The sequence below is a fragment of the Brugia malayi genome (genome assembly GCF_000002995.4).
Source record: "Brugia malayi strain FR3 genome assembly, contig: Bm_v4_ChrX_scaffold_001, whole genome shotgun sequence".
NCBI classification, from domain to species: Eukaryota; Metazoa; Nematoda; class Chromadorea; order Rhabditida; family Onchocercidae; genus Brugia; species Brugia malayi.
In genome coordinates this window covers 20,980,310-21,003,255 of record NW_025062479.1, presented here as the reverse complement: position 1 = coordinate 21,003,255, position 22,946 = coordinate 20,980,310, and the positions used below count along the sequence as shown (strand labels likewise).

General features: G+C 31.0%; 2 protein-coding genes across 2 annotated transcripts; one reads left to right on the top strand and one right to left on the bottom strand.

Moving 5' to 3' along the window:
- Positions 1-2,410: 2,410 nt before the first annotated feature.
- Positions 2,411-3,507, top strand: Bm8966 (uncharacterized protein; the record flags this gene model as incomplete). The annotated part of the gene is made up of 3 exons (XM_043075604.1): positions 2,411-2,811; positions 3,108-3,273; positions 3,430-3,507. The coding sequence occupies 3 exons, from the start codon at positions 2,411-2,413 to the stop codon at positions 3,505-3,507; spliced, it is 645 nt and encodes a 214-aa protein (XP_042931538.1).
- A 1,852-nt stretch (positions 3,508-5,359) lies between these two features.
- On the bottom strand, positions 5,360-16,958 carry Bm10212 (conserved hypothetical protein,hypothetical protein; the record flags this gene model as incomplete). Its single annotated transcript, XM_001893036.2, has 22 exons — positions 5,360-5,726; positions 5,849-6,016; positions 6,229-6,421; positions 6,565-6,743; positions 6,876-7,111; positions 7,248-7,316; positions 7,409-7,514; positions 7,619-7,740; positions 8,079-8,221; positions 8,485-8,680; positions 9,062-9,192; positions 9,355-9,456; positions 9,674-9,790; positions 11,365-11,856; positions 11,993-12,074; positions 12,485-12,629; positions 12,867-12,985; positions 13,120-13,278; positions 13,683-13,775; positions 15,182-15,439; positions 16,170-16,292; positions 16,710-16,958. 22 exons carry the CDS (start codon positions 16,956-16,958, stop codon positions 5,360-5,362), a joined length of 3,849 nt encoding a protein of 1,282 aa, XP_001893071.2.
- Between the last annotated feature and the right edge of the window lie 5,988 nt (positions 16,959-22,946).

Below are 22,946 nucleotides of genomic sequence, written 5' to 3'. Positions count from 1 at the left end.
GTTCTTCAATTGAAGTACGAAAAAAAAAAAAAAAATCCTATAAAATTTGTCTTATACAACTTATCTTATTCACTAATATTATTTAAATCTCATTAAAGTTTTCCTATCAGTACTGTTCATTTCATAGAAACTTACCTGCCAATATTATCTTGTGATAATAATTATTAGTCATTTGATAATGAAATTAAAGATAATGAATTTGTCCAGTAAGTATTGTTTATTTTACAAAAACTTGAATGCTAACATTGTCTGCCTTATAAAAACTTACCTGCCAATATTTTAGGTTTTATGAAAACTTATCTGCCAATATTTTCTGCTTTATAAAAACTTATCTGCCAATATTTTCTGCTTTATAAAAACTTATCTGCCAATATTTTCTGTTTTATAAAAACTTATCTGCCAATATTATCCTGTGATGATAATTATTAATCATTTGATAATGAAGTCAAAGATAATGAATGTATTCAATACTTCATGATGTTATGATATGCAAAATTCAATTCAACATATATTGTATTCCCATTTAGCTTTTTTTTTAAATATAAATTTTTCCTATCCAATATGTCTTCTTGTCTTAAAAACATAATTCATGAATTTAATTTTTGAAAAGGTAAAATACTCTATAAAGGTCAGCAAACTGTAAATAAAGGTCAAGAGAAAAATAACGTATGAACAAACCTAACAAAATAGCTCGTTAATTTCAATTAATTAGTAAAGAGAAATTCTATGAGTGAAATTTAACTAAATGATTTTATATTACATATTTTTAAGCTTTTCGAATTGAAACTAAGCACTCTCTCTCCGAAACAATGTTAAATAAATGTTTGTTTTATAGTTTATTATTTAGCGAAAGAAATAGGATAAAAAATCGAATGAAGTTTTAATCGAATCTTTTGCATCTAAACTTTTGCTATTTTTGAAAATGATTTACTTATATATAATATTCTTTTTTATGAAATGCATATAAATTTTATATTTTTTAGTTCGAATTTCTGAAAAACTTCTATCGATTATATTTTATTGCTGAGGAAAAGAAATTCAATTATTTTTTTTGTCAGTTGAAATTTGAGCTAAATTTGAATCAATTTTATTATTGTAAAACAAATCTTATTTGCTTACTTATCAAGAAATAAATATAACTTACTAATCGCAATAGCATCAAATCTCTTTTACTAAGTTTTAAATTTTGGATACAAACTGAAACAAACGCATTTTTGGTTTTAAAATCAAACCATTAATGCAAAAGAATATAATAAAATGCATTAAAAAAAATTTCTCTTTTTTCATTAATTAAACTTTAGATTAATTTTAATTAACTAAAAACTACAATTAGTTCTGATTAACTTTAATCTAATTATTCCGTTACTTTATAATGATATTAATATAAAGTATAAAACCTTCAACAGAAGTTACTTCTTGCATATGGGTACTATTTTAATCTAAAAAACCACTAGTTAATTCTAATCTTCTAAAGCTGCTAATATATTTGATATTTGAAAAAATTTCAGCAACTTGAATCCTTTTAACAGGTAAAAATAGTGTAAAAAAGGAATTATAACAGATAATCAAAGAAAATTTCTTCACTCTTCTATTTTTAAAGGATTTACAATTATTTTTTCAGTATTTGAATTTTGTTTTAAAACTTTGATTTAAAAATAAACTGCATTTATTAATTATACATTAGTAATATTCTGAAATTAAAACATTTGAGAATAGATGAAAGAAAGAAATGTATTTAGTTAATGGACCATTGCCTTAATAATTGCATAATTCAATTTTATGAACTTGTTTATTTGTTTGTTTGTTTGTTGTTTGACTTACATATTTATTCATTTACTTATTCATTCATTTTTCCTCTTTTAATGATTAACATAACCTCTTCATCATTTATTCACCTCATTTGTAAAATAAATATTAAACAACCATAACAAAAATAACAAATGATAGGTAGGAAAGAATAACAATAATAATTAGCAATAATAACAATAATAATAATAATAACAACAACAACGACAATGACAATGATGAATACCAAATCCAGATTGGGATATTAACGATTATAGCATCGTTGATGCTTAAGTGTATGATAATTGAAAAGGTAAATGTAAAATTTTAAGACTGGCTTATTTCATCAAAACAACATTAAAATTGATAATGGTGAGAAGATGAAATAAGCTTCCATTATAATTAAAACATTCCATATAAAAGGAACCAACAAAAATTAGTGGAAGTCATTCAAGTTAATTGCAACTTTTATCCATCCACAAATCTTTCATATTTACTTCTTATTTTCCTACCTTTCAATTTTATTTAGAAATAATTTTACACATAAAAAAGTAAAGAAAAGCCCACTGATTACTAATTTTCAGAAAAAAAACAGCTGATAGAAGAATAAGTTCTGTTGTCCAGGATGCGGAATTGGTTTATCATTTTCCTGATCTTAAGTATTTCCATCAACACACATCTAACAAGAGCTAAAACGACAACTGCACCTAGACTGAAGAATGATCGCGCAATTGCTCCAAATCTAGAAATCGATGGTGAATTTGCAACTGTTCTAGATGATGCCATCAGATTAGCAGATGTGGAAACTGAAATTCAACGTGATTCTCTAATTCCAACTTCTGATTCGAAAATAAAACATGAGCTGGGGCATAATGCAGATGAAAGTGGACGAACAAGGCGCAGTTGCGGTGGTGGTGGAGCAGGTTGTGGTGGTAGTTGTGGGTGCGGATGCGGATGCGGATGTGGATGTGGTTGCTGCCAGCGATCATGTTGTAACTCATGTACCACTTGTACCACAGTTACAACGTTTGTTTTCTACCAGAATTACTAATAACAGTTTCTTTAATCTTTTTTATTATATAAAAACATAAAAACATATGTTTATAAGTATGACGAGAACCAATCAATCCAATTTGCAAAGTTTACGCAAATTCAAATAGCTAAGAATGTCTTACTCACAAAATGTCATTCCGTACTTTGATATTACTCCACTGTTTCAACATGTTATTTCTCGTTATTCTCCTGAAATTATTAAAGATATTATAAAGAGCTCATAATAAAAGTTAAGCATGAAAATCGCAAGGAAACATTTTTTTTTTTAGTTGTTGCAAAACATGTTGTCAACAGTGTAATCAATCGTGTTGCGGATGTGGTGGATGTGGCGGAGGAAGTTGCGGTAACGACGGATGCGGTAGTGGTCATAGGCGTAAAAAGCGAAATATCATGGAGCTTCTAGGAGGACATTTGCTACGTGACAAACGCTCACCGGTATGTATCACAAAAATAAATACGACAATAAATAATTCTATGTATATTTAGCATTGTATTTAATTACTTTTTAATAGCACTTTCAATAATTCCATAATTAATCAAAATTTTTTTCTTTTTGAAAATTTGATTTAGCATAAAGTGCAACAGTTTCAGAAGAATAACCGTAGGCGTGCTAATGATGGTGTACCAATCAAGAAAACATTTAAGGTATTAATTAATAGATATAATTAACTTTCGATAGCACTAAAATTTTATTTTCAAGATATTCCATAAAAAAAGAAAAAAAAACCATATAAAATCATTATTGATGCTTGTCTGAAACATTAGTATTATTTTGATTGGCTATTAGTATTATTTTGATTAGTATGTTATTCATTTACGGTTATACTTAAACACATCAAATCCAGGTACTTAAATTATTTTATATCGAATTTTACTAAAATTTACCATCATAAGTTATCAGATTGTATTGAAAAATTTAAAACTCGAATGCATTAATAATAATTTTATTTTAGCACTAATCTTTAATAACTAACTTGTAGAATTCAAATTACTACCAGATAATGCATTTTAGGATTGCTGTTGCTAAACTCAGGTTCACAGTCAATTATAATCAGTAGCAGAAGTCAACATTCGGAAAAAAAAATTATGATTCAGGAAATTTCTGATATAAATAGTGGAAAATGTTAAAATTGAAATTTCAGAATTTCAGCTTGACTTAATGCGTTTCAAGTATTACTATAAAAAAAGAAAAAAAGTGAAGTTCCAGTAAATTTATATTACAATTATTTAAAATATTAATAATTTGTAAAGAATAAATCATGCATGTTTCATTATTCATAACAAATTTTGCCATAAATTTTATAACCTGTCCATGATGTTTGAATAACGACCAAATAAACAAATCTGGTTTTAATTAAAATCAAACATAATGTCGGGCAAACTGTTCAGAAGAATAAATTACAATTAAAACTTATTAAGAGATTATTCAGTCAAATCGTTAACAGTATAACTGTACTGTCCCAATGATTTCAGTTCATTTTTTGTTTAAAACAAAAATGAAAACAGCATCTTGATCTTCTGAGAAAAATAGTTCTCTAAATAAAATCGCAAAAAAAGATTCATATAGAATACACTAAGTTAAAATGAGGTTAAGTTTAACATTAAAAACTAAAAACAGTGTACAGTATCCCGAAAGTACGCTAATTAATTTGCATTTCTTCAAATGTTCAAAATTTGTTTACAATTGTTCTGCGACAACTACAATTTTTTTTTTTTTCTTTATTAATGAAAGTAGAATCACATTTTACTAAATCAAACATTCATCCAGATGACAAGGAAAAAAAAGCGGAAGAAAAAATCGAATAATTCATCAATAAACTGGGCAGTAATTAGTCATCCATTTAAAGAGTTGGAGTGACGGCGCTAAGAGTCATTCATGAATCCACAACCAAGTACAAATACACTTTCCTTGCGGTTTCGTTATTAGGTAATCAACAAATCAGTGCGACTAAGAATTAGTGTAATAAAGAAACAGGAAAAAAAAGGGAAGAAATGTCTTAACAATTTTGTAAAAAGTAGCAACATATTTTAAAACCAGTATAGGTAAAGAAATAGATAAAGGTTTAAAACCTGTACAATCATCATGAATCATTAAAAGCATACCAATCAATTCAAAAGAGAAAATTGAAATATTTCATACTTTGCTCTGAACATTTTTTTTCTTAAAATTCTTATTATTTAATTTAAATCAAATTTCTGCATGAATTTATCGGAAAATAGACTTTAGTGGATAACAAAATTACAACTTACTGCCATTTATTTAAACTTGAGATAACAAATAGATATTCATACATCAGAATTGGCATTTATGATTAGAAAATCTGGATATTTTTATGAAATATATGTCGAATTCAATTGAAACCGATCCATATTATTAAATATTAACACTTTCCAAGAAAGAAATATATCTATATGTGTATAACATAAGCATACAAAAACCCACACTTAAACAAATTTCAAAAACATGCAACACAATTATTGAACATATCACCATTTCCATTAAAAAAATTTTATCCTAATCTTAGATTGGACTCGCAGGAGAATCAGTAGCAACTGATCGAACGCTCTCAGTTGGTTTTGTGGACGGTAGTGGATCTTCAGGGGGTGACCTACGCTGATCCGCATTTGTCACTGATTCCATGCCCTTCAGAGTCTCCATGTCACATTGTCGTTCTGTTGTAAGATGATGTTCCTGCAACTGTGGTTTGATATCAGTCAGTTGATTTTCAACACAGATAACATGCTGGTCATTTCGTTCTCGATCATCTCCTCTCAACCGTCTTTCGAAATGTTCCTCTTGCTCGCATTCATGCATTACACGTGGACTACCACGCCTACGACGATCAGGTGAATATGGTCGTCTTTCGAACGGACTCGCTGACCTTGACCTGAAAAAAAAAAAACCAACATTCGATAATCAGATATATATATATACAAATATTTTTTTCTAACACTTTGATTCTTTTAACAAATCTCAAGAAAGCATAATAGCAACACAAGGATTATCAACCTTGATCGACTTCTGCTTCTTGATCTCGACGAACTTCTCCTCCGTCTCCTTCCATAGCGATCATGTACACGACGATCATAGTCATATTCCCGTTCCCTGTCACGATCTCTTTCTCTGTCGCGATCATAAAATCCCCTACGACCCAATGAAGGTCCACCACGTCCACGTCTGAAACCGAGCCATATTAACCGATTTTTCTTAGCTCATCGTAACTTATATAATTGTTAAATAAGGCTTAAACAATTCGTTAGACAGCTTGTTCAGAAATGAAGCAATTGCTGTTAAGTTCTGCTAATTACTTTTAAACTTTGAAAATATTTTCCTTCTCATACAACTTATGACTATTTGAATACTTCAGTAATATACAATGTATGTCATACCTATATCCACCATCTGCTCCACCTCGACGTGAACCACCTCTAAACGGCTGACCACCGCGTCTAAAACTTCGTCCTCGTTCATCACTGTAACCGTACCCTTGGGTACCCACAGTTGGTTCATCACCATGCGCAAACCTGCATCTCGTACCGTAACTACACGTACCCGATTGATAAAATGTGCACTGTTTGACTGCTGTAAAAAAATGCTTATTAAAAACAACAACAATATACCTTAGTAATCTTTACAGTTCTGATTTTTCCTTCCACTGCTGCACAGTGTTGACGTCAATAATTGGAAGGATTCAGAAATTTCAAAAATACAAATAGGAAGCTTACCAGTACGGCCGTAAGCACCATAAGATGGTGCTTCAGATGTAGATGGACCACTTTGAGTAGTCAAATCTACACCTATTGTTGGTGTAACGCCAGCCGGAACTGGACCATTCAGAAGAGGTTGCTGTTGCTGAACCGGAAGTATATATTGACCTGCTGATAAAACAGGTGGCATTGGAAGTCTAAAAAGTACTAAAATGTTAGGTCAAAATTTTTGATAGTTTAAAATGGAATTTCAAAATGAACTATGTACATGAACTCCTAAAGAAAATATTTTTATAAATAATGAAACTTAAAAAAAAAAAATCTAATACCCATGAGCAAAACGAGGTGGCGGTAAAGACATATTCAGAATATTTGGAACGGCGGAATGTGTTGTTAACTGAGCATACGTTGGAGTTGTGGTCACAGGGAGTTGTGATGCAGAAGGAACTGATGTTGCTATTGTACCAGTAACAGCAGAAGTAGTTGAAGATACTTTATTAAGTATGCTTGTTAAATCTGAACTTGAACCAACAAGGCCCATCTTTTTTAGTTCAGTCATTAATTTCTGCAAAAATTTCATTGCTTTCATTTATATATGCTTTTAATAGATAAGAATTAAATATTAATTCAAGAACAGCTATCCTTAAAACTTTTGAAATTAAAATAAACATGTAACGAATTTAACAAAATTGATCACTTACTTGGACATCTATTTCTTTTCCTTCACTCTGATTATGACTTGCTGAACCTCCAGCAGTGGTAGCAGCATCCTAAAAAATATCAAATATTTAATACGCAACAAAAATACTGAGACCTTCATGATTTGAAATTATGTAACAATAAATTAAGTTCAGAAAATTACCTGATTAAGATCTTCATCATCGGCTTCAGATTCCAAAGGTATTTCGGTTGGTGGTAATATAGCACCAGTTAACAACTCTGGTTCAGCATCCGCCAATTCGGCTGGTCTAAAAATTATCATTTTCAACTTTCAAACAACGACCGCAAAAAACAGAAGCAATATTTTGTCCGTACCTCCCCACGTTTTACATAGTAACAAAGTAAAACTTACAACGAGGGATCATAAAATGGCATCATAATAGTCTTTTGCCGCTCTTCCTCAATTTTTTTCGCTTCACTCTGCGAACCTCGACGTTCAAAAAATATAGCATCCGTAAGCGGTATCAATTTCCACTGAAAATTTTTTTAAAAAATCAGCTACAAAAAAGTTGATCTTATTCATCACAACACTGATTAATTTCTGAGAAGTTGAAGTCCCACATAATATCAAAGGTCTTGAATTGTAAACTTTATCAGCCTACCTACCTACCTACCACACTAACATGAAAGGACCAATCTAATAGATGTTGCAAATAAATGTAGAACTCTACAAGTTCCACAATTCCAAAGTTCACTGATTATTAAGATTTTAAACAACATTTGAAAGTATTGGAAATCCCAATAATCTTTAAACATTCCTCAATATTTAAATCACATTTGAAAATTAAAAAAACAAAAAACATTAGCTATACTGGAATATGAGTGATTCCTTCCGAACGACCAGTATTGAAGCCAAATTCAGTTATATGTAGGCTGCGTTGTTCTTTCATAAATGTTCGTTCACGTTGCATTTCGAGGTGCTTCATGTCTTCAGACGACAATTTGCTAACATTTACTGAAATTTGAACTTTAAAACTGCTATTCGATCTGATGGATCATATAAGAATCAGCTAAGTGAATTTAAACCAACATTAAGAACAAATATATTAATGAAACAAAAGTAATTACAAGTTGAAATTCTGTTTCTAAATTAGGGAATGAACTTACTAATCATTTTATTAGTCATGAAAATTGTGAAAATTATATTTTTCTCATATAATTAATCCTACTCCCAGATTTAAAATACAGCAATTATAAAAAAAAAAAAAAAAAACTAACATCTTTCACCCTCTTCTACTTCAAAATACCGAACTTCAACAAGCTCCTGTCCATTTTCATCAGCGAAACGTATCTTTCGATTACCAATTGGTACAATGTTTGGTTCTTCCACTACCAATTCTTTTTTTTCCTCTACCGATCCCTCGTCCTGTTTTTCTTTATTAAGCGATTTTGAGGTATCACTATATAGTCCCTCCTAAGAAGAATTGTTAAATGATTTTTCAAAATAAAAAAAAAAAAAACCTAAAAATCAAAATTAGTCTTCGAACATAATCACAAATTATGACTATGACTGCGTAAAATTGGAATGACGACTTCTCTTCTATAAAGATGTAGGAGTTTTAAAAAAGAATTATTTTGTAAGCTAGCAATGCATGATATTCAATCATAACTTCCACTAATTTAATATTTCATACAGCTGTAAATTAGCCCAATATTAACAAAATTTAATACAATCATTACTGACTCTATTACAACCGAACTAGTTGATTTAAAAATTTTGTTTAACAACACAAACCACTAAATACACCATACCTAAACTTAAAATTCAAAAATCTTAATGTATGAAAGAACAAACCATAACACTCGGTATAACGGATATCGATGGTTTCAAATTCAACGTCGACCGCTTTTTAGCTTGCTTTGGAGGAGGTTTCTTATGTCCTGGATCCATCAGAGCATCCATAAATGTATTGCTCATCATGACTCCTATAAATCACTAAGATTAGATTAAGTAAGAATTAATATTAACAGTACATTAACAATGTGAAAAAATATGCAAATGATGAATACTTACTTTTTTTAGTTGAGAAGTAAAGTTAATGAGGATTTGTTGTATCAAGAACAAAATATTAAAAATGTATGACTTACTTGCAGGAGTGTGTGAAACAGGTTTTTTATCAACGAACGGTGCAGATGAGACAGGAAGTGAAGCATTAATTGCTGATACTTTTGACACACTTGTTGGAACAGCTATAATGATAAAAATTTTAAATAGTTTAGCTATAAAAATAGTACACACCGAATCGTTGGCATCTAATAGTGCTTTATAATGACAAAAAGGTTAGAAATCACCACAGCATAAATGAAGCAAAACTACAGTCCACTCGCAGCTTATTCCTCTACAAATAACAATTTGAAATATAATAACTGAGTAGAAAAAGTCGCAACTATAAAAAAATGGACATACCAGCGCGTTTTTTGGCATCTAATAATGCCTTACTAGGCAAACTGCCTTTCTTTTTGGATGTTACCATTGTGCTAGCACTACTCTTGCTTGTCGTACCTTCATCATCACCTTCTAATCCTAAAATCAGCAAAAATAAAACATCTTCAGTAATCAGCAGGTTATTAAATTGGGATCATTCGATGATTGTACAAGCCTGCTGCAAACAATCGCATACACTATGTGCATTCACGACACACACCAGAGTTGGGGACAAGGTGATGTCACATCTGAGTTTCCGTTGAAGAATTAGCACAGTTCATTGATTTATAAAATTATGTGAAATAGTGATGCGCAACTAGACGACCCATATTTTCCGTGTAACAGTGATGAATTATCATAGTCTCATTTGCATTGTAAGCCTTAACATTGACATTTGTGACGGCTTAACCATGCCACAACCAATTGCAATATAGTACCATTACCAAATATGGCAAAAAAAAATGCAAATTGATCCACCACTTTTTCTATCTTTCAGAGTTAGCATTGTCAATTTTATACTATTTAGGTCTCGTTCAAGCAGGCGTTATTACTTTTCTCCAGTTCTGTCCTGCACAGAATTTCTAATTCATATTTCCTTCCATGCCTGTTTTGAAATTATTAAAGTTTTCATTTTTATTTGATTTTGCTTCCTGATGCATCTTTCTGGATTATTCAATTCAATGCCAATTCATTTTGTCGGTATTTCTAACAACGTTGGCTAGGGGAAAAGCACAGTTTGTTTTCATATATAACATTGTATATATGATATGAAAAAAAAAAAAAAAAAAAAAAAAAGCACTGTTTTCATGAAAATAGTTATCCGAAATGCTTGAAAAAAGAACAGTTTTATGGGAAAAAAAATGCACAACAAAATTAGCAGTTAGCAGTAGCACGGCTCGTACAATCACCGAACACCTGTTGCATGGAATGATGATGAAGGAGAATCCTGAAATTCATCAACATTATCATGCAAGCTAGTATAACCGATATTAAATCTAATTCTAAAATACTTGACTTCCAAATAAGATAAGAAATATTGAAGTTGTATGTTAAAAAATATATATAATGCAATACGCCTTTTGATGACAAGATAATCATGAAACAAATCAGAATTTTAGTTAAATGATTACTGATTGAAGAAAATCATGATCCCTTCAAAAAATTATTTTTCACTTCCAAATTGTGAAATCACGTAAAACTCCGATAATCAAAAAAACTGAAAAATTAAAATGGCAGAATATACTACAAGTGTTACCAAAAGCGCCTCTATTTCCCATCCCAAAATTTATTCATCTAATATATTTCATGTATATCATTCTAATATATTTCATCAAACAACTCCCACTGTTAATATTACATTACACAACATCGATTCGTGTGCAGTACCCCCTTCTTCGAATTTAGGAATTAAATGCCAACATCACTTAGTAGAGGAGTCATTTAGCTAGTATTATCTGTTTCACAGTTGAAGCTGAAATATTTGAGATAGTTTGAGAAAATTTTTCCTGCATAAAATGGTTATGATATTGCAATATTAGCATAAAAACAGAATTTAAAACATAAAAAACACCTATTGCAAGTTCCAACTATTCACATTTTTCTGAAGAAAAATCTTGCACCTGACTAAACGATGGCTAAAAGGAATGAGAAATAATACTTGACCAGTACAGTACCTGTTGAACGGAATTTTGAAGTATAGGTCTTGGCTGTTTTTGGGCGTCGTTTCTTTTCTTTTCTCTCCTCACCCAATTTCTCGAACATATTGAATTCATTAAGTTTATTCGACACAGCTTTCGCTGACTCATTTAATTTCTCTGCTTTCTCTACTTTAGTTTTAGAAGATGAAGCCTTCATAGACTTTTCGGCTTTGACAGATGAAGCGTCTAATTTTTCAGGATATTCGATGCTTGGAGACTTCTTACTAGATTCCACTTTATTTCCAGAAATGTCCTTTTGCTTGCTTCCATCCACTTCTTTTTCAGCAGTTTTCGTAGTTTCCAAATTATCTTTCTTCACCTTTGCTTTGCTCGCACCTCCAGATGCCGGATGAGGTGTTTTACGTTTTGCAGAACCAACTTTTTTCAATTCTTCAGGTACTTGCTGAGGTGGTGCGGATACTAAACGTTTCCATCGTATCACTAAATCACCAGATATTTTGCGTACGTCTGAAAAAACCAAAAATATTTGTAACTTGTGCAAAATATAAAGTAAAACACAGTGAAAGAAAAAAAAAAAAAAAAAAAAGCAAAAACCAATAATCTACGAATTGCTTTTTCCCACATAGCATAATTTGAAACAAACCTTGATCAGGACAAGTCTTCGATAATTTACGCACAAATTTCGGAGTATCGTTTGATTGCAACAATTCCAGGGTTAGATTTGCCTTAAATGAATCAGTTAAATAAAGCTGAAAAGTAGTCGAAAATTAGCCTCTACATAACTGAAATAGCTATTTGGTTTGAAATATGACCAAAAAAGCCGAGAAAATCGGGAACTCATGACAAAATGAACAAACTGTAAATAGCAATTGCATCTACTTACCACAGTTCGATCCTAATAAATTCTAGAGTGGAATGCAAGATTTTACAAGATTATAATGCATGACATAATCATGATGAGTTATTAGAAGCAATCGTGAAAGCTATGCATACCATTTAATAAGACCAAAAACCGAAAACTCCATTGAAACAATCCATCAATTTCAGTTTATACCCAAATTAAGTAATTAAGACGGCTGTAATCGATTTACAATTGAGAATGAAAGTAAATCTGTAGACACATGAAATAACTTACCTGCGAACATTGGCTTAATAGTAATTTCAAACGACTCCAATCTTCGTTCGCCTCAGCAGTTTTTAACCATGATCCCATCTGCTTCCAGCCAAGTGGCGTACTAAAACGCTGAATCGCAGCAACTTGTGCAGCCACTGTCGAACCACTAAAAAAAGACAGCTCTAAACTTATGGAATAAATAAAATCCATCGAACTTGTGTGTTTTCTTTTCGCTAAATCTCCAGCTCCGATACTACGTTATAAACTAATGAACAAACACCATTCCTTATTTTTACAATCTTCATTTAAATTCAAAAATAAAACAAGAAATTTTAAAATCAAGAACATTTCCAAGGGTGTAAACTTATTTCTTAAACAGTCACGACTTGTAATTGTGATTTACCTTATTTTCTCACTCTCTCCGTCATCTGGTGCAACTAATTTCTTTTTTGGCTTCCCAGCAGTACCACTGATACCTGAAGAAGACGGTTGCGATTCCTGTGAAAATTGCTGTTTTTGACGCTGAAATATATTAGTTAATATTAATCGCTAAATGTAATATTAGTATAATGAAAAGAATAATGAAATGAAAAGAAGAAGCAAGAGCAAGTGAAAAGAAGCAAGAGAATATGGAAGTCGGAGAATCAATAATTAACCTTATCTTCGAGGGCTTTCGCAACAATTTCACGTGCTACAGCACGATAATTTTCATTGGGTGAATTAATATCATCTCTTTGCGGTCGACGAGCAGGTCCAACTTGCTGGCGTAAAAACACATAGCGAGGTTGAGCACTACTCTCCATCACACGATACAGCTAAAAAGTGATCCTTTTCATACATTTTACAATTACCTATTTCGAATTCCTAATTTCATGAATGTTTCTCTAACCTTTATCTACAAATGTAAGTACTAATGAAGTTGGCCACAGTCATAGGTAATTGTGAAAATATGACAGCAGGACTACTTAAAATATAGCTGTCCCCATCCAGTAATGATACTACAGATAGGTAATTATGATAATTGTCAATCACTTATATCAGTACACATCAACACCAACATGGTAACAACATTCTGCCAACTTCTGCTACATCTTTTAAGAAGGCAACTTATTATGGACATCTTTAAATCTCCACAATATTTAAATAACCATGTAATTTTAAGTTCAGGAATAAAGGAAAATAAAAGATGTAATAAATAAAAATATGCCTAAATACACACCGAACCCTGATGTAATCTTGGACGATCCTGCGTTCTCACAGACTGCAGCGCATAGATCGGTTGACCTTCTACCGTGTGCCCAACAACAGTGTACTGAAAAAATCCAAAAACGTTCACCAAAATCTTATTAAATTTATGTACTTATTTTTGAAGTTATCGTCCACCCAACCTTAAGCTTACTCTTAGTCACTTATTGTTTGTTCTCTTTGCATTGAGTCATTTAGTTGCCTAAATAAATCTCGATTAATTTGAAGCCCAATTTTGTAAGAAAAGGTTATGTAATCAAGTGTAATTGAGGTAGAAGCAAAATTGAAAGTAGATGCGATGATGGAATATATGTGATGTCGCAAAACATAAAATGTATGTGGAAATCCGACGAATTAACATGAGTATTGAAGACTGGGAAATTTCTCATATCACCACCATCCAGCAAAAAAGAGGCATGAAAGACGATTTCCGTTCATAGTAATGTGAATGCCCACATAAGCGGATTCTTCAGATTAACCAACTCCAAATGATCCCATATTGCTAAGCATAAAAATCAGATTACTATTATTAGTTTTAGAGTTGGAGACTCAGCTATCAAACATCGAACGTGAGAGTAAATAGTCGAAACTTTGAGTCATAAAAAGTGGATCTTCTATATATGAATCTGTTGATCCAATTCTACAAATTTTATTAGATTTGCTGATCGTCTCTGAGCTGTATAAGCAGTCCCATTTGCAGCACTTTCTACTGCAACAAATCACGCAACAGCGCAATGTGCTAGCACTAGTACAGCTCCATAATTCCTTTGACAACACAATTTTACCAGTCGTAAATGAAAGTGAGAAAGATTAAGCAATGATCCATTGAAGTTGAGCGATTTACACCTTTTAACTCCAGGTTTAATAATGGTCTTTATACAGCAAAACTTTAACTTAGCTAAGAGAGAAGTTGTGGGTCCATCAAATCTAGCTTTCCCGACAAAGCCCCACCAAAAATTGTATGAAGCAACAAACATGCTTCTATTTTACATTACTGAACTATTTGGTGAATTCTCAGAGTTTAAGGAAATCAATATTCCAACACTACACCACGTGGTTCGAAATTATTAGGGGTGTTTATTTTGCAGGTGAAGCTGCACAATTTGTTAATAGACCAGATCTGATTTGTTAAAATAGAAAAATCCATTTAACTGGTGGTGCGGTAAGTGATAAAGAAAAAGCTAATAATACATTCTTTAAAATTATTTGCTACATCTTCGTGAATGTTCGAACTGTGACCAGACAATAAACTAGAACCGAACTTCTTTAGACATGGAATGTTAACAGTACTTTTCTAGATAACATGAGGATGGCAGCACACAAACATTTCATAAGTTCAGATGAACATTGACTACCCGAAAGCAGTACATTTTTCCTTCTTACATAGCCCAAGCTTGATACTCGGACATTTTGTTCCACTTCAAATACCCGTTTAAATTTATACAAAATATGAGTAAAATTTCGACTACCGACCCTATTGCTTTCATTTGAAATAACTTTTGGTTCTTGCAATCTTTGCTGAGGTTCACAGAAAACTGTGTTTCCTTGTTCACTAGTATGGCTTCCATATCCTAATCCACCGGAACGCATCGCTGTTGATGCCCCTCTTGAAATAAAATATTCAGGTATCCCAGCTGAATCACCAGATGTTGGGGAATATGAATGCGTCGGCGAATCTGTTATTGAGTACTCGTGATAACTAGGTATCAATTGATGTGGATCATCGAATACCTGAAATGATAAAATGTGGGGTATCGTCATCAGTGTGTAACCTTTCTGTACGTACATCTCACACAAACTTATACAAATTAATCGAAGGTTTGGTAAAGTTATACATAAATGAAATCGTACTGCATCTAGAAGTCAAATTCAACTGCTCCATTATATATTAATATAACATGTAAACATTTTAATGTATATGCATTTTGCTGTGATGTAATTAGCTAGTTCAATAAAGGGAACATCTTCTACAGTTCTGTAATGAACAACAATCATCACACATGTTGATAAACTGAAAAGTAAAGGGATTTCACTGGAGCAATATTTTGAAAATTTGCAGTACAGGCTCATATAACCAAAGAATGAAATGGATGAACCGCAGCATTAGACCCGCTATCTACCATTGTTAATGGCTCCAAAAGTTTACCAGTTCATACTTCATAATATAAGCCCGATTTCAAGAAACACGAAATAGGGCTTAGCACAATCAGAAATCACATCTCCTTATTCACCTTCTTAAAAAAGTTTATTTCAAAAAAAGCCTTCAAGTTAAATAACGTAGAATAGCACAGAAAAGAAAAACAGAAATTACGGAAAGATAACAAGATTTTGCGGCAGACCTGTTCGGTTCAATAGTTTTGCATCAAATAACTGAGCTCGCACAAAAACGGCATTTTAATAACCGTTGCATTTCATTACGTACGAGAGAATGAATGTATTCAAATAAATTTGTAAAACATACTTCTTGATAATCGTATGAGTTTTGGGAACAGTCGTCATTCTTTGGAATATGACGACCTATAAAGTTGCGCAACGTTTGTCCTGAAGACATATCATCTGCAACGCCATGATTTTGGCCATAATTCTGCAAATTGACGAAATAAAATTAATTTGTAAAGTAATTATAGATGCACATTAAACGGAAGACAAACTACATATTTTGAGCCAAAGAGAAGTTAGTACCGTTGTATTCAAAGAACAGATACCTAAGAAACTTTAAGAATAGATCTGCAGAGTTACTAAAACAAACCTAGATTTCTTATATTTGATTAAGCAATATGCTAAATCTACATTACTTCTTAATTTCTATAGCTCTATGGGGCAAAGAGTGCTTGCAGTAGCCTTCACAAACATTCAAAAAGTAAAAAAGTAAGTTTTATAGCTACTAAAAAACTTCCGTATAGAAAAAAGGTGAGGAAGAAAAACAAAAATGGAAATGGTCAAAAAAAAAAAAAGTGAGAACAAAGTGTAATATGTCTACTAGTACAAGTGAAAGACGCACCAAACTTCGCTGGGAGATCCCATAAAATGTACTGGATGAGATCGCTCTTCCTGAAGAAAACGGTTGCAGATGGTGATCCTGGGTCGAAGTTAAAGCCGAACGCGCACCAGGGTGTTGAAAATGAGCCAAGGGTTGATTGTACTCCGCATTTTGTTCATCGTCATCTTCGTCAGTATCACTTGGTTCTTCTTCTTGGAGAAACTGGGTCGGTAAGGGCACGAACCGACGAATCGGTTCATTTTCTGGCATTTTGACCCGTCAAAATCCTGAAGGACATTAATAATCTTAACAATTTCAAATGGTAGGTTAATGGCATCATACCCAATCATTTCAAAGACAGAAAAGTATATTATAAAAATAAAATTAGTAGTAATAATATGGTAGGATAAGATTACGATGGTTATGTGGACATATTTATATACTATCATGAAAGAAATAAAGACGACATCCTAGAAATTCAGGAACAAACTTTGACAATAATATTAAGACAAAATATTTACTCGGTCGGTAATTACCTCACAAAAAAATAAAGCTTTATACCAAAAAAATGTTCTCACTTTACAGTGAGACGTCCACTTCACAATTTGCTTTATCTAAGACAAATTACATATACATTTAAATTAATGACTGTACTACTAATTTTTTCTTCATCATAAAATGCGTTATGAATCTAATCAGTCACATATATGTATTATGTAAATGCTGTATTTCGACAAACAAAGCGGAAACGACGACTTTATTAAAATGCCTATCTTTCAAATCATTATTCTCAAGCACAGATTACAAGCTTTTGCGCCATCAAAACTCTGTTCAACAAATTACTCAATCCTATGCACAGATACTCAAGAAGTAATCAGAAGAAACTCCCGAAGTAATCAATAAATGGGAAGTTTAATTCATAATACTCACACAGACATACATGTGCACCTTCTTCATTGGACGATATGAGAATGACAGAAAGGAACAAAACTGCCTTGTTGAAATGAGGGCACGATGGAAGGAGAGAAGGATGTGTGCCACGTTGAAAACGCTGACGACAAAACATGAAATCAATCAATTGATGGGGTGCAATGCCTTTTCTTCTCTCCTCCTCCTCCTCTTCCCTTCTTTGCAAGTAAGCGATTGCTTCGTCGAAATCATTTCACAACACGAAAACCTGACATGCTCAGTACCGAAATTCGTTTTTTTCCTCTCGAGAATACTGTCCTTTCGTATTATTTCAATCGATCAGTAACCATTAGCATTGCTACTGCATTCAATTTAACAATCAAACTGGTAGCACAAGCAGATGAAGCTGATTGTAGCACAAGCAGATGAAGCGCACAACACAACCAACGTCTGTGCAGTGCTAACCTTATGGATCACAAATGCTAACCCTACCGGTCAAGACCGCCCCGCTCTCTCTCTATCCTCACACATTAGTACAACATTTACGCACTACTTGCTGTCCTATTCCGCACATTCAGCCATATAAAATTCGATCATTCGCCGGTCAAATTAATCAGCGTACATAAAAATTGATATGCATCGTTACGCAACTCTCTTATTTCCCATACTGTTATTTGAATTAGGGTTAATGTGTTATTCCGCTTTCGTCATTGCTGCTCCACCATAATACTGTTTGCGGGATGCCAGTGCGGAGCCATTTATGCATTATACTCAGGAAGACAGACAATACTACCACTTACGAAATGTCAAAATGCATGCTATTATGATGCAGAAATAGTTATTGCAAAATGCCAGTTGCGGAATATCGGATTACTTTCCTTGATATAACTACCTTTTGTCCAGCAATTATAACGACCTGTATCAACAAAACGGAAGAATAAGATTATAAAATTCCGCGATCCTTTCTTCTTCCAACACATTAAACCTGATTGATCTTTTTCTAGCCAGAAAGTTGCAGATAATGTGAGAATATTCATCTTTCAAAGAAATTATACGATATATGAAAGAAATAATAATTATCAGGAAATATGAAAACTATATTACTTCTAAAGAAGAGAAAAGAAGAAGATTTATAAGAATCATTTTATTTAGATTAGAATCCATGAGTGGAAAATGCTTATTTCAATGTTAACAATTACTAGTGCCTACAATGATACCTACAAATATATGGGAGGTAATTCAAATATCTGTTAATTATTGCAATCAATAAATTTAAAAGCAAGATTAAATATTTTAAAATATTAGTCTTATGAAGCACTACATGCAATATGCAAGAGATTCTCGATTAAATCTTATGTCTCATCTGTATTTCGATAACTGCAACGCATAGATCCAATGTGTTGCAAAATTCTACAAAACTTCAATTTTACTTTTTTCAAAAATAAAAGAAAAAAAGGAAAGAAAAACAAATGGTGATTTAAGAAAGCCAAGTATTTTACTCAGTTCAAAGCATTAAATGTTTTTAAATTTTCGCGGAATTTTTTCAGACTACCTCGTTCTTTCTTCAAACTGTTGAGAACATTCTTAAAACTAAATCATGGCCGACAGTAATACACATCTCTCTCTCTCTCTCTCTCTCTCTGTCACAAATCTCTCTTCTCAATAGGATTATACTTTGATCAGCATTAAACAAAAGAATAAAAACATGATTAATAAATACATTCCAGATCAAAAAAACTACTTTCTACTTCTTGCTGTCTCTATTAAAACAGATTTATTTTACGAAACTATTAATTAACGTAGAATTCTGGACCAAATCCTTCCGATAGTTTAAAATTTGTAAAAACTTCAAATTCTATTTAATTGAATTAAAACAAAATCCGATTTTGTTATGCGCACTAAAGTAAAAATTGAAAAATTAAGCAATTTCGAGACATTTAATTTTTTTTTTTCTTTTTAAAATGTTATTAATGAAAAACCTAAAATAATCTAAAATATTCGTATATTTCACAATGAAGAAAACGTAAAATAATCTACACTACTTGTACATTACATTAAATCTTACAATTTGAATAAGTGAAATAATAAAATAAAAACAAAACTCTCGCAAACAATTGTTTGTACATTAAAGAAATTTTATTTAAAACATCCAGCAATCAAATTTCAAATTTCCAGTGAAACAAATTAATTTGAAATTTGTATGTGTAGCAGTTCAGTGATAGATAATATGAACGAACCATTCCAAAATCTATAAACAAAACAATTATGTGTCATTCATTATTAAAGTGACATATCATTGTACTGAATGATAATTGTATCGTTATAGTATAAAACAGTGATTTTATCAATTTACTCTCTTATCTTGTTTCATTTCTTTCTTTCTTTTAAATCTCATTATATCTCCCCTTGTTTTATCCAATTTGCTTTAATTTAATTGCATATACTTTGCAATAACATATAATTTCACATTGAATCCTTATAAATTAACTAATGATACCATGCATTTTTTATTTTCTCCTTTTTTTTTAAAAAAAAAAAAAAAGAACGATTAGTTTTTCAAGATGTGACAACATAATCAGAAATAAATCTGATAGCTTTAAGCTTTATAAGATTGATAATATACTTCATTAAATCAACAATTATAGTATAAAATATTTAAATGAGACAACATAATCAAAAGGAACAATAAATTTTTTCTAAAAAAAAAAAAAATTATATAATCGCATTTTGAAATTTCCATGTTTAGAAAATGCGAAATTTTAAGGAAAATATGTGTAATACAAAAAATTTTTCTCAAAATAAATAAAAATTGATATGTTTAATTGCAAAATTTAAATATCACTCACAAATTCACAGTTACATTTCTAATAAATATCATTATTTTTTTTTGTAGTTAATGAATTAACGAAAAGCCTACAAAATAATCAGCGGAAACAAAAAAGTTTTCAGTTTATTTGCCAATTTTTAAATGCTTTAAAAACCTTCATACATTATTTGTTTTTTTCAGTCATTTCTTAACTTTCATACAAAATTTTTTTAGCTTTTTTCATAAATTTTCAGACTTTTTGAAATGAAATTTGAAATTTAAAGAGGATATTTTCAGGTAGACAAAAATTAACAAAAAACAAATTATCATTGTGATATAAAGCATGAAAATATTTTCTTTAAATTTACCTTATTTCGTTGTTGCCTCTAATGATCGCTCATTTATCTGCTATAAAATGTCTAAACCTTATTATAAACTATAAAAAAAAGCAGATCCTGTAAGGTAATAAAATTTTCAAATTAAAATAACCAACATATATTTTTCCATTTTCTAAAAATGCTTGTATTAAAATTCTATTTCCTGGATACAGCATCGAAAAGTTTTTAATCTACTATATATTTATTTATAGGCATGCATTTGCGCGCATTATGCATTACTGCATGTGCACTGCTCTCCCCAGCGCTTTACAAGCGGTGTTTTCAGGTTTTTTCTGTTTTTTTTTTTTTTTTTTTTTTGTTATGCAGTAAATTCATCTTCCCAAGAGAAAATTTTATATTTTTATTTCATTTTATTTTTTTGTTGCTGCTGCATTATAGCCTTTATCTAATAGCTTATTCAGTTTTCCATCTTAATTTTTCGAAACTTATTACATGATTATATTTGCATACGATTGATTAGTAGTTTCAGTTTAAATTTCCTTTAATTTAATGCGCAATTTCATCAACTTATACTCTTTATTTATATTCATTTCTACAGAGAGAGAAAGAGAGAAAGGCAGAGAAAGGGAGAGGGAGAGACAACTGAAATCCTACGACTAATTTCAAGCTAATACAGAACTTATTTCCTTCTTTATTCAATAATTAAGATTTAAGAAGTTACTTTGAAAAACATTTGGATAAGAATAATACCTATTAAAAATTGATCTTCTATCTTCCTCCTAATAATTTGGTGCATTAGCATTATGATAGCAAGTCACTGACAGGTTAGAAATTTAATGAAAATTAAATTTGAAGAGTTTGTAATAATCATCAAAAGAATATATTTTAAATAACCTTTAAATATTAACTAATATATCATTTAACTCAAAAGATTGCTATTAATACTCCTTATCTTTCGGAGATATTCATTCAATATTACCGCTATTTACCTTCCTTAACTTATCAGCTTTTTTTTTATCCTTGCTATACCGATATTCTCTGCACACTCAGACATTCGTATCAGTTTTTCGTCTTTTCTTTTTTTTTTTCCTATAATATCCTTCATTAGATAGAAATTCTTGGAAATTTTCTTGTCTGGTCTGTCTTTTTTTTTTGATATAATTTTGCTCAACTTCAAATTTAATATGAAAATATGATTGAATTGAATCGACCTCATACATTTGTAACTGTAGATGAAAATAAATGGAAAAAGAGCCTATATGTTTGATTAGTGCATGATTATCGCTTCAATACTGCTCTTTTCTTTATTATTTATTTATTTTTTCTTATTTTTTCTCTTTGAAGGGGCGGTTACTAAAATGAATTCCATAAAAAATTTAGCAAACCAAAGATTTCAATAATTTTCACTTTACTATAACTAACAGCTCTCGAACTAACAAACAACCGTTGATTGGCGTATTACTAGTTCTATCCATTACTAACTTAGCTAGCTAGCTAACTAACTAGCTACCTTCAATGTTCTTTTTGCTTATTTTAAAGTCTGCGCAGGACATATATATGACATATAATATATTAAGATCATTTTACTCAAAAGCTATTACCATTTTTGCAAAAATTTCAATAAAATGTTGATATTTTTCATCAAACCTTCTTTATAATATAAAATTGATATGTTTAACTGACGGCAATCCAAAAATATGCATACGAAATGAAAATTAGATCAATAATAAGTGGTGATTGAAGAAGAGAAAGCTTTTGCCACCTGGGAAATAAGCTACACCCAAATATTCATTTAAGGCAATTTTAGCATCGAAATGCTAGCTGTCAACTACAGTGGCTGTCAAAAAGATATGTATGTTTGTATGTGTGTGTGTATGTATGTGTATGTGTTTGTATATGTATGTGTAGAATATTACACTTCATTTCCTCATTGACAACAAATTTCATGGTCCAGTAGAGCGCACGATAGGATGAGTGAAAGGGTATCAGACTAGATTAGTGTCTCTAGTCTGTAATTTCTATCTATCTTCAAGCATTATCTAATTTTAAGTGGCTATGTCCCAACTGAATTAATCATAGTTTGTTTTAAATACTCAATCTTATCCATTTTCTCATTCATTCTTCCATTTATTTATCATTAATAATTAATGAAATTAAAAGTTAGTTGATGTAATCGAACTTTAACAACAGATAACATTATTTTCT